This window comes from Vombatus ursinus, unplaced genomic scaffold (assembly GCF_900497805.2).
Source record: "Vombatus ursinus unplaced genomic scaffold, bare-nosed wombat genome assembly UNPS02005459.1, whole genome shotgun sequence".
Lineage (NCBI taxonomy): Eukaryota > Metazoa > Chordata > Mammalia > Diprotodontia > Vombatidae > Vombatus > Vombatus ursinus.
The window spans coordinates 11329552-11342102 of record NW_020945237.1 but is presented as its reverse complement, the minus strand read 5'-3'; the positions used below and the strand labels follow the sequence as shown (position 1 = coordinate 11342102).

General features: G+C 42.0%; 1 protein-coding gene across 2 annotated transcripts in view; it reads right to left on the bottom strand.

The window, feature by feature from the left end:
* Positions 1–10719, bottom strand: part of PLXDC2 (plexin domain containing 2) — a 490381-nt gene extending 479662 nt beyond the window's left edge. For both annotated transcript variants that reach the window (XM_027847979.1, XM_027847980.1), the window contains exon 1: positions 9598–10719. In XM_027847979.1, coding sequence (XP_027703780.1) covers positions 9598–9709 — 112 coding nt within the window. In that variant the 5' untranslated portion in view covers positions 9710–10719. The remainder of the gene's footprint in view (positions 1–9597) is intronic.
* Positions 10720–12551: the final 1832 nt, after the last annotated feature.

Sequence of the window (12551 nt, the reverse complement as noted above, 5' to 3'; positions counted from 1 at the left end):
TTTTTTTTCCACTGGGCTTGATTAAGTTAGACCTTTATCTTCAAGTCTTTTGAGTTGTACCTGGATACTTCCCAATCTCTGGCATCTCACAAGTTCACATTAAACACAAGCCCACAAGACAGTTGGCAATCTCCCACATTGTTTAGGTCCTCCATCAAAAGCATGGCTATATTGGTAAGTGACCAAGATATAACAGAAGAGAAGATTCTAGAGCACATATGAGTCCATGGGATAAACAAGTAGAAAGCTGAGCCAATAAAATGGGGAAAATAATGGGTCCAACCTAAATTCCATTTTTTTGTTTGACTGGGAGCAAATCCATATCTGTTACCATACCAGAACATCAACACAGCAAGAAGATTTAAGATCAAACTACAATGTGGTAGCTAACAAATGTCTCCCTTATTTTGAAAACTTCTGAATTAAAAGCATTTTTGCAAACCAAAGATTGAGCCAATCTGGCTGTCTTCTTACAGCGACTTTGCGCTCTCTAGAAAATAATGGTGTCATCTGCACAATTACTTTGGAATCGTGCGTATTTTGGGTTTTGTTTTTTGTTTTTACTAAATGTCAGGAATTAACAACAGATGTTGAAAAGATAATGATTGCTAAATAACAAAGATTAAGAAATAAAACAGTCTGTCAGTTTATTTCATATGAAAGATACACAGCTTGGATCAGCATGTATGTAAAAGCTGAGCATGTAGAAGCCAGTTACAAATTGTGTTAATATTCAGGTCAATAAGGATTTTGAAATAACCTACATTTGAAACCACCAGTGGAAAAAAATACATAAAACTATCTTTTTGTAGGGACTACAGACTGAAAAGTTGACAAGTACACTTTTTTTTTTTAAATGCAGCTCTCTTTCTTGAAGTTCATAATAATTATCTAAGTAGTAAACCTTAATGAGAATCCTAAATCCAGGGGGTTTAAGTCTGTCCCCAGCAGCCCAAAGATGTCCTTTGAACATATTTTTAATGAGGCCAAATGACATTTTCTGTGTGTCTTTTAAATTAAGTTTCACCAGAGAGTACTACTGCAGGCGAAGTCCAACTAAATGTTTATTGCTGACAGGAAGACAGAGACAAAATATGTTATCACATTTGCAGGTCTCTTACTCTCCCTTATCTGTGGGTATTGGTGATATGTTTTGGAATAACATTAGAATGACAACCTTTTGCATTCTTCATTTTTAGCTAGCAGTCACTAATATTTCCCAATTCTTTTTTCTATAGTTGTCTTCTCCCATTAGAATGTAAGCTCTTCAAGGGCAGGGATTGTCTTTCTTTTTACTTGTATTTGTTTCTCCAATGCTTGGCACTGTGCCTGGCACACAGTAAGTACTTAAGAAATGCTTGTTGCCTTCCTTGTCTTATACCCTGGACAGAACAGAGCAACGACTTCCAGGCTGGTAGCTTTCATAGTACACCGTACTTTTGGAAGGAGCAATTCAGAATTAACACCCTCAATAAACAGATACAACACCAGATTCTGTGCTCTGAGAGTCTTGCATCATGTAGACAAAAAGACATTCTCAGGTCACTAGTTGCTTACATTTTAATGAGGGAGATAAGACAAACACAGACATACGCATCAGTACAAAAGACTAACCACGAGCAAATGTCAATGGCAAAATATATTGTTGTTTCCCAGCATGATCTATCATATTAACATAGTGTATCACAATCTCTACTTATGGTTACTGTATTTAATATCATTACAATCAAGCTAAGCAGCAATAGATATGAAGTATATTTAGTAAATATTTAGCCAAACAAGAGAAACAAAACACTCTAAATGACTGTAATATAAATTTGAAGAATAGCATTGAATCAAAACAGATACAAATCTTGCCAAAACAAAACATTCTGATATAAACAATGAGAATAGAAAAACAAAATCATGCACAATCTATGATGTAATAGAATGGAATAAATTTTTAAGTTATTTTTGAAGACGTTGGACTGGAATGCAGTAGAATGCCTCTGTTGTCTAACCTTACTTCCAACTGTGCTCAGAGGGATCCAGGGTTGTCAAATGTGTCCAAGGTGACAACATTCATTAAAGTTTATTTAGTTAACAAGGTCAATTTAAACAAAAGGGCAACTGACAAAGCGAAAGAATCTAGGGCTAGGAGAACTTTAGTGAATAGATTGAAATAATGACTGATTTTGGAATAAGAGGACCTGGATTTGAGTCCCAGTTCTACTATTTACTAACTCTGTGACCTTGGAGGAAATGGTTTAATAACTTTGAGTTTTGATAGGTTAACTTCGTTGAGTTCTCTCTCTCTTTGTCTCTCTCCCTCTCTTTCACCTCTTCTCTCCTTCCCTCCCTTATCTCTCTGTCTCTCTCTGTCTTTCTCTCTGTCTGTTTGTCTCTCTGTCTCTGTCTCTGTCTCTGTCTCTCTCTCTCTCCTCCCTATATCTCTCCCTGTTCCTTTCCCTCTCCTTCATCCTCCCTCTCTCCCTCCTCCACCTTCATGCTCCTTCCTCCCTCCATCCTGCCACTTTCTCTCACTACTCTCTCCCTCTCACCCTTCCTTAACCCTTCCTTCAACAAGGACTTGGAACAGTTTGTGTCTGTTCAACAGAGGAAATCATACTCCAGAAGTCTCCACTGATGTTAGAACAAGACATTCCGAGTTGAGAAGTTAACATTGAAGGAAGAGGGGGGAATTTGAATTTGGCAATGTAATTTCACTGTCATAGGGACCTACCAATGCCATTGACAGAGTCAGGGTCAGAGGAGGAACCTCAGGGCACCTGAATGGAGGTCTTCTTGACTCTGGACCTGGATCTCTACCCACTGTGCAAAGTACCCTTTCAGTAGAGGTCAAAGTAGTTAGTTTGTAAATTAGTAAACATATAAATATTTGATAATCCTGTCTTTGTAACTCAGTAACTAAGAATGGCTAAAATATAATGAAAAACTTTTTTTTAAGGATGCCAACTTTCTTGAATCTCTTGAAGTACTAATTAATCAGAGCCAGTGTAGGGACAAGTATAGTCATTATGAGGGGAGAATATAGATCTGAGCGAACATGAAGTCAAATGAAAGAATGCCTCCTTTGTAGCCTTTTGTGGCATGAGAGGTGAGGGCATCCACACCTAGGATTTCATCAGTGTAGGGATCTCCATCGGAGAAAAGGCCCTCTGCAGATGCAGATCAGCAACTGTTGTACAACTGAAGGGTCCTGAGGGTACTAAGAAATCAAATAACTTGTCCAGGATCCCAAAGACAAAATATGCAAGAGGTGAGACTTGAACCCAGGTTTCCAGACTCTGAGGCTGGCTATCTTTCCACTCAAGACTGCCTTTTTTTTGGTGAACTTTATACACTTAAATCTTACTTAATAAAATTATCCAGTCACTGAAGCATAGAAGAGGGGAGGCAGCTATAACCCAGTAGTACAGTGGATGTGTGCCAATGAAGGTTACGTAGTTACCGAGTGCCAGAGCTGAGACCAGAACCCAGGGCTTTTGACTCCAAATCCAGTGCTTTTTTTATGCTATTTTAGGCAAAAATAACAAAAAGCCTGTAACCAAATAAAATGGTTGGCTGAAAAAAAAAACACTCAAAACCCTAAGCATGACCCCAAATACAGTTTTGAGGGAAAGGAACTCAACTACTCTGGAACTCGTGACTCTAACCCCCAAGGGAGAGAAAGGAAGAATGTGCAAGATAAAAAGAGAGAAAAACAACAAGAAACAACTGGGGAGGGAAAAGAGAGAGACTGCCAGAGAGAGAGACAAAGCAGAGAGACAAATAGAGACATACAGAGACAGAGAGAAACAGATACAGAGTCAGAGACAGAGACACACCCAGAGGCAGACAGAAACAAAAATGGGGGTGAGTAGGGCAAGAAATAAATGTTACCTCAAGTTACAAAGAATAAAAAAAAAATTGACTTTTGACGGTTCTTTTCCCAGAAAGTATTCTTCTGTTCTTGTTAAACAACAAATAAATGATACGAGACAACCAAAGGGAAGGATCTTCTATATAAACGCATCACTCCTTAGCATAACTATCACTTTTATACTGACAGCTTCATTCACATAAAATCTCCACTGTGTAGCTCACAAGATTTGTCTCTTGGGAAATTCCAAAGGAAGCAAATTGCACCTATAATTCAATTCAGCACATATGTATTTAGCCCTCACTATGTTCAAGGCATTGCTAGGCACTTAAGGATGCAAAAACACATATAAAAATTCTTGCCCTCAGGGATCTTCTGTTCTACTGGGATCATGCAGTCCTCCTATGGAGGATTGGGGCAAAAGAGGCCTACAGGCTTGCAAAGGGATATCTATGAAGAAATATTAATGTATTCAGATTAGTCAGATGATAAGAAGCCTAAAGATAAATGTATTAATAATCCTCAGGTATTTCAGAGGAATTAACAGAGAAAGAGAATTTCCCCTGAAGATAAAAACAGAAGACTATGAAGCCAGATTTCATTTCGAATAATACGCACTTCCTGGCAATAAACACCAGAACAAGGAATGTATTCTCAGGAGTTTCCCATGACAAGCTGTATATGCATTTGTCTAGAATGATCAAAGGGAACAGCAATGAGTGGCTTAATTTTGTTTTCTGAATGACTTCTAGAGCCTTCTTATTTTGAGTTCTAAAGCATTTGGGACCAGGGAATCCTAAGAAATACCCTGCTTTAAAAAAAAAAAGAATCCATGAGGCAACCTGACTTTTAGATAAAAACTTAATAATATCTTATAGTATACAATATTGTATGTTATTGAAAACGTTTTCCCATATATTATCAAACTGGAAAATAGAGATATAAGAATGACATTAAGTGAGTCACCCAAGGTAACATCAAGATAACATTGATAGCAGAGCAGGAATTATAATTTATGCTCACAAATCTCAATTTTTTGATTTATCTCCACAAACACACCACCTCTAAGATGTGAAATATTTTGTAGAGTATAAAATTTTTAAAATTTAAACTTAAACCTGTTTAAATTTAAACCTGTAGAAAGTTAAGATTTTTTTTTTAATCCTTCTATGCAGTCAAAAATTCCTCACAGCAAAATATCTTTTCCTTCTGCATTCTCCTTGCTCTTTGCCTAGTTAACTGGGTATTTTCCATCATTATGCTGTATGTAAGCTTACTTCACTCTGCTAGACTTTCTGAAGATAAAACTTAACTGAAATGTAGATTTCCTTAAAAACATTCAGTTTCTAATCCACCCTCATATAACCTGTAACCTAATTTTTATCTCTTCCTTAAATAAAATAAGGTCCTTCATCTCTGAGTTCTCAGATCAGTAAGTAGACTTTTGAGTGTAGCTATCAGTCAAAAATCATTTGAATTAATTAACCTGTCATTCAATAACCAAAGACCATGAACTTAGCCATTAACTCACTACATCCTCCCTTTTTATACCATCTTCTCCCTCCAAAAATACGCGCACACACACACACACACACACACACACACACACACACACACTCACACACCAGCCTTTCTCCAGTTCTAGGTACATAAGGAGTTAAAAGCATGTAACACTCTCAGCATGTGTCAGCTGGGGTGCTCTCAAAACAAATACTCTACCAGTGAGGAATCTTTCAAACCACATATTTACTTCAAATGAAAACAGAAATAAAAGAGCAAGGGGGTGGGGAAGAAGGACAGAATTGACTTACGAAAAATGAGGATCAGAACAGCGCAAATAAGCATGAATGCTTTGCTGATAAAGGTTGCTAGGTACAGTACTTAAAACCAGAACATGGCCTTGATGCAAAGTTACCTATTGCCAGGGCCTGTGATCCCTCATCATTTTGATTGTTACTGTTTTCGAGGTGACTGAAACATACTACTCACAGCATAATACACAATGAGCAGGAAACATTTCTCAAGCTATTCCCAGTGTTCTCATTTCTTCTTATTTTTGTATTTAATGTAAGGTTTCCTCTGAGTTATTACATCATGCTGTTATACTTAATATTACCACTTTAAACCTCATACAGAAATGTATCTTATCAGTTCAAGTAGCAACCACCGTGCAGAAAGAAGAGCAATCCATCAATATGGTAAAAACTGAAATAAACATTCAGAATGGAAATTAATTTGAAGCCTTTCTATAAATATTATCATTAAGGAAATATTTTGATTCAGAGACTCACAAAAAAAAATTTTAGGTATGTATATATATATATATATATGTATCTATGTATATATGTATTTATGTGTATATATATATATACATACTAGACAACTATTCAGCCAAAGAAAAATCAGTATAGGTCTCTAAACAACAAAGAAAGGTGACTTCATAAAGTGATGTCTTAAGATTTCTTATGTGAGTGATGCAATTAATAAACCTTCTTAGCCAACAGACCACCTTAATTGTTCCATTAATTGCTGAGAAAGAATTTGTTCCAGTTTACTGAGTGTATTTCACAAAATTTTATATTCAAATGATTAATTTAATACCCTAAAATCTAGAAAATGGAGAACGTCTCCTCCCATTCATAGTCACTTTTTTTATAGGTGGCAAGATGGAGTTCCATACAACTAGATGCGGAGAAAACATTGCAGGACAATTAATCCGAAAGATTTGGAAAAGAACGAGGTTCCTCTGTCACAGAAATTAACAACTTCTCTGCCCTCTAGTGGCTACAAAACCAACTACAATAGTATTTTTAAAAATGTCTCTAAGAAATCAGGTACTCTTCCCCACCTCCCCTTGTCAAATAAAAATTTTTTAAGGTAACTAATTGCTCTTCATAAAATGTTAAAGGTATTGGACAAATAGCTGTAGTTTCCCAAACTAAACTTTGAAATAGTTGAGTTTCTAATCTTGGCCTAAACTTTTTTAAAAGCCTAGTTTTCCCCCCTCCTTTTTTTTGGAGGGGGGAGCAGGGCTCCGACGTGAATTTTACTGCGTAAAATATGTTTCCTTTCATTTGAAACACCATTAAATATATTGTATTTTTATATTATTATTTAGGTCTCTATTGAAAATTGTCAAATATGTGATAAATGTGTGTTATTTAATGAATTACTTCAAAGATTTCCTTTAATAACAGAGGAGCTGCCCAGGGAATAGTAAAGGTGCCTTGTTATACAAAAGAGCTTTTAGGGAGTTCTTATATCTTCACTTCAAGAAACAAGCAAATCAAATCAATCTTCATTTTTAAATGCACTCTCCCTTGAGTCTATACTCTAGTAAGTTGCTGAAGCTCTCACTTTCCCTGCCCCCAATTAAACTTTGTAGGTCTTCTTCTTGGCAGCTAATTCTAGTATTCTCTATTTTCTCAAATGGAACATTCTTCTAATTCATTCTCTGACCAGGCAGAATGGAATGAATTGCACCCTCAGTTTGGGAACTTAGACTAAATATTTTAAAATTGCACCATACATATGATTTTCAGAAGTAAAATATTTGTGAAAATAAGAATTATCAGCAAGAAAAGAAAAAAGCGAAATATCTGCTGTCCTATCTTCTATTTTGACTTTTTATTTACTAACCTCCAAGTGTTTTTCTTCATATAAGGCTAAGGAAATTCTTCAAAGTTAAGCAACTCTGGAAATAATTCCTTGATCTGTCCAGTTTGAATTTTACCTCAAGTGATTGAGGGTTGGCTAAATTATTTCCTTAAGTGTTTAATACACATACAGCCCATAGCTTGTTGCACTACTTTAATCAAAATGGAAATCATTTTAGAAGTTTGAGCCAGAGTCTTAGAAACAATCCCATCCCACCTCCTTATTTTTTATTAATGAGAAAACTGAGGCCACAGAAGTGATACATAGTGGCAAAGGCAAAAGTCAAACCAGTGCCCAAGGTCACATCCAATGGCAGAGACAACAGCAAAATCAGTTCCCTCAACTCTAAGTCCAGTATTCTTTCCATTATTTTAGTCTTCCTTCACTATACCATGAGTGGATACCACACTTATTGAAATGAGGAATTTCTTACCAGGGAATTACGAATCAGAATCAAGCAGTGATCAAAAATCTGTAAGCTCTAGCCATTTCACCCATAAGTCAAAAAATAACCATCCTTGTGTTTGGAGAGTTCAAATCTACAATATACTGAGCTTTCTATTCCATAGAACAAAGGTCCACCTTAAAGTGTCAATCAATGAACATTTACTAAGTGCCTTCTAAGAGAGAGGCATTGTACACAGAAATGTCCTTTAACCTGTTGATTCTTAGCAAAGTAATAAAGTCAAGAGAGATTAGAGGGGTCCCAGGTCAAAACCTGCACATCCCTTTTAAAACTAAAGTGACAGAAATAGGCACACTTCTTACTATGGAGGTGCATGTGACTGACAAAGCTTTCATAGAAATCTTTCAAGGTCCACCTTGTCATCGACCATGGAAACATGACAAGATCCTCTACAAGGCAGCCACAGCTCTACCTTGACTCACCAGACAAAATCACCATCGAATAATCACTTTAATTTCTCATGGTTTGGTACAACATGATAAATAACTGAGAGTTCCTAACATGCACCAACTTCCCCCCTGTGATTCCAACAAACAATATGGTGGTGGCATGCTGGTGAGGAAGTCTATTTTTGCTTTGCTCTGGTGCATTTCTGAGATGGTCTTGGCTTAGGAAACAAGGCCAAGTCCTTTAACTAAGAGATTCCTTTCTCCCCTGTGTGACCGTGGGGCAACATTTTCAAAAATCTGGTTAGGTGCCCGTGTTCCTAGGCAACTGGTCATTGACTCAGGAGGTAGATTCTGGTCTAGGTGCCTGGAGAAGCCTGGCAGCTAGCAGTATCCTGAAGGAGCCAGGTCAGACTGGTGTCAGCTAGTGGAGCCAACACCACCAGTTCTGCCTTAGCTGACAGGATGTGACCCTCTGTCTGAAAGCTCTGCCGGTAAAAAAAAAAAAAAAAAAAGCAGCATCAGGAGGAGGAAGGCGGCCAAACACCCAGGGAATAGAGGTAGGGATGGCAGGTGGAGTCAGTCAGTCACGGAGCCAACCTGGAGGCACAGGAGAAAACCTCCACAAGTCCAGGCTCGCTGCTAAATTAGTCAGGGCTGGACAATAGATTAAGGTTTGCCTCTACAGACACAATCACCCTCTTGCTCTTCCCAGCCCAGAGCCTCATCCTGGAGAGGGTGTGACAGTCCAGGGGAGAGACAGGGAGGATGAAGTGCCTGACATGACAAGACCAGTGGGACCTGTTTTCTTTTTAACAATCTCATAGTGGAGATCTATACATCCTCCCTTCCCACCCCAGCTCAAAGTCTCTCAGGTGATAGTAAGACAAAGTAGGCGTCAATGGTAGGACACTTTAGGGACCGAGCCAGTCCTGGTTTACCCGGGAAAGAAGGGGGCTTAGCCCCCCGGCCAATTTGCCCTGAGCTAAACTCACTCCTGTGAGTTGCTGCCCCCTGCCACCAAGGTGGGGATCTCAGAGACATTTCCGAACAGTCAGCCCTGTCCCCCCCAAACCTACCCTTCCCCAACTACTCCCCCTGTCTGCCTGGAACTGAAGTTTGCCCCCAGAAGCATGAGCCTTAACTTTCCCACAAGGGGAAAAAAAAGGAAAAGAAAAAAGGTCCGCATCCCACATGCACAATGGAGAAATAAAAACGTAGCTTACCATTGGTTTGATTTACGGTCTCCCCTTCCGCATACCGAAACCGGTCCATTAAAAAGTGGCAAAGTAAAACAACTCCAGCTGCGGCCAGCTCGGCTTTCCTTAACCTAGCCATAACGCGGACACCTCCCCCTTCGCCCTCCCCCCGAATTTATTCTTCCAGAGCTTCTTCTTTTGGGCTGCAGGACTGAATGAGGGAGGAGGGGTGGGAAAAAGGGGGCAAGGAGAGGAGTGCTGCAGACCACAATCACAGCGGGATGAAGTCGCCTTTTTATTTGGATCTGATTTCATGTACCGGGGAGAAATGAGGAAGATGGGGGGAGGAGGAGAAAGGGGAGGAGATGGGGAGGGGGCAGCGCAATGCTCCCAGTATCGCTCCGGAGCTCTTCTCAGGCTGCCGGGCCAAGCAGATTTCAGTCCAAAACCGAGGCAAAACTGGAAAGAATCAAATCAGTTGCAGCCCGGGCTGCAAAGCGCGCTGCAAAGTCTTGGGCTCCTGGTCAAATCGCGATGGGCTCAGGGGGTCCTCCTCCTAGCTGTTAGGTAGAGTCCCCTCCGAGGCTTGCAGACGGTGAGCCCTGCGCGCCGGGCTCCTCCACTAGCTGGATTCAAAACAATTCCCACTTCCGAGGGAGCAAAGCCACTGCGCCTCCTCCAAACCGGAGCCAACAACAGTAGGAGGAACTTTTCCCTCCCCGACCTTGTTATCGCCCCCTCTGGGAAGAGGCAGCCCCCACTGGGTGTCCGAGGTCTCGGGGGACGGGATGGCAGTGGGCTCTGACCGCTGGTGCCGCAAGTTTCTCTTCTTCCCTTTGCCCAGGGCACGACCCCGGGCTTCCAGTTCTCCCCGCTGCTAAGCAGACGGCAGCCCCCACACAGAGAGCCGAGCTGTTTGCAAGATTCAGGCTGCGGTAGAATCAGAGATCCGATACCAGGAGGCGAGAGGAGCGGGGGAGGGGAGGAGGAGAAGGAAGAGGAGGAGGAGGAGGAGGAGGAGAGGTGGGGAAAAAGTCAGGTTGGAGCCTATCCTGAGATGGTTTCTATTTGCTGAAGAGGAGAGCGAGCAGAAATCCAATGGTAGCAAGGGGCGAAATAGTTTGGTGACTGTCAGAGAGCCCGCCAGCCGCGGCTCCCTGTCTCTCGACACTTTGGGGAGTGAAGGCAGCTCTCGCAATTTGCCTGAGCTGATGGAGCTGCCCTCTCCCTCCTCCTTCCCTCCCTCTCTCCTTCCCTCCCTCCGCCTTTTGCTCCAGACTTCTCCCACCTTCCTCCTCTCTAAAAGGCTGCCGGAAGCGACCTGGCCAATGGCAGCACTTTCTCCCCAGGGGTCTGTGAGGAGTCGGAAGGAGAGCAAGGTTGAAGCAGAAAGAAAGGGAACGCTTGGGGGACTGAGAGGAAGGAGGACGGTGGCGGGGGCCTGAGAAAAGGAAGGAGGACCGGAATGCATCGTGGAGCCTGCTGGATGGAGCGAGCTCAGCCCCAGGCTCCCTTCCCGGGTAGATAACCTCGAACTCGCTGCCAGAAGCGACCAAGACATCGCTGGCACCCGGTGCCTGGGTTCTGGGCAAGGAACGGGCGGCTGGAGATTTCCGAGTGGAACACGCGGCCGCCACGCGCGAGGTTCGGCCACGGCAGCGAAAGGATAATGGACAGTTCTTGTCCCATTAATACCCCCCTCCCCACGAGAGCTGGCAGTGACCGTCTTTGTGATTGGGGCTAGAAGCTATATTGGATCCGACCAGGGGCATTTGAGTGGTGGACCGGGCGACAATGCCTTTGGAGAAGCCGGGACGCACTTAGATTTCTCCTGGTATCTGCTCTGGGGTCCAGCTACGGCTTCTGCTACTACTGCTGCTGCTACTGCTTTGTAAAGTACCCGGAAGAGTGGAGCGTGAGTTCAAAAGAGCAGGGCCCCTCGGATCCTCTTCGTTACGGGGGCTCGAATATGCTGTCATTTCTACAAGCGGCAGACCGCTTCTCTCCCCATACCCCACGCCTCCCCTTTACGAGAGTTAGAACTACCCGCCATTGACCTGTGTATCTTTGAATGCAATTAGCACATATGTATAAGTCAGTCTCTAAAGGGAATTTGACTCCTACATCTAATTCCCTTTGCTATCCCTTGTCTGCAAAAGGTCAGCCCCTGAGTGCCCCAAAGCCTTCATTCCTCCCAGCTCAGGTCTCCAAAGCGATCGAAGAAGTTCACAGTTGAAGGAGAAGACGGTTAAGACCCAGAGAAATCAGGCAAGGAATATTTTTTGAAGTTGAGGAGGATGAGATGGGGCAACTGAAGTCTCCCCAGTACTCCAAAACGTTGAGCCTGAGAGTACAGCTATTCTGCCAAACTGTCCTCCCAACAAGTACGCAACATTAAAAAAAAAGTCGTTAATGATGTTCTCAATGGTTCATTCTTCTCTTTCTGCCATCCTCCTGCCCGCCTGCCCCCCTTCTTTTCTTCCTGTTTCCCCTTTCTCTTTCCCAGCTGTCACTATAGGTAAAACACTGGGCATGCTCAGTACCCAAGGCAGAGCTCTCTGGGGGAGTTGGAAGCTTTCACTGCACAGCAGAGCGTGCTACCTGCAGCAGCAGTATCCTTTAGAAGCCTCTGAAGAGCATCAAGTTGCAAAACTCCAATGCGGGATGACATCAAAACTTGAGGTGTAGTTTGCATGTTTACTAAGCTTCCTAGGGAAGCCTCCACACTCACGAGAAAGGGATAAGCTATGTTTAAAGAGTTCCTTCCTGCCTCCTTTCCAGTCTCTGGCGTTCTCCCTCCTCCTATCCCACCCCACTCTCTTTCTCTGACTCTGTCTGGCTGTTTCCCTCCCTCTCCTTTTCTTCTTCCTCTCTTTCTTCATCTCCCTCTCCCCCTCTCCCTTCCTGTCCCACCTCATCCCCTCTTGTTCTGTCCTCTCTCTCTCTCTTTCTCTCTCTCTCTCTCTTTCTCTCTCTCTCTC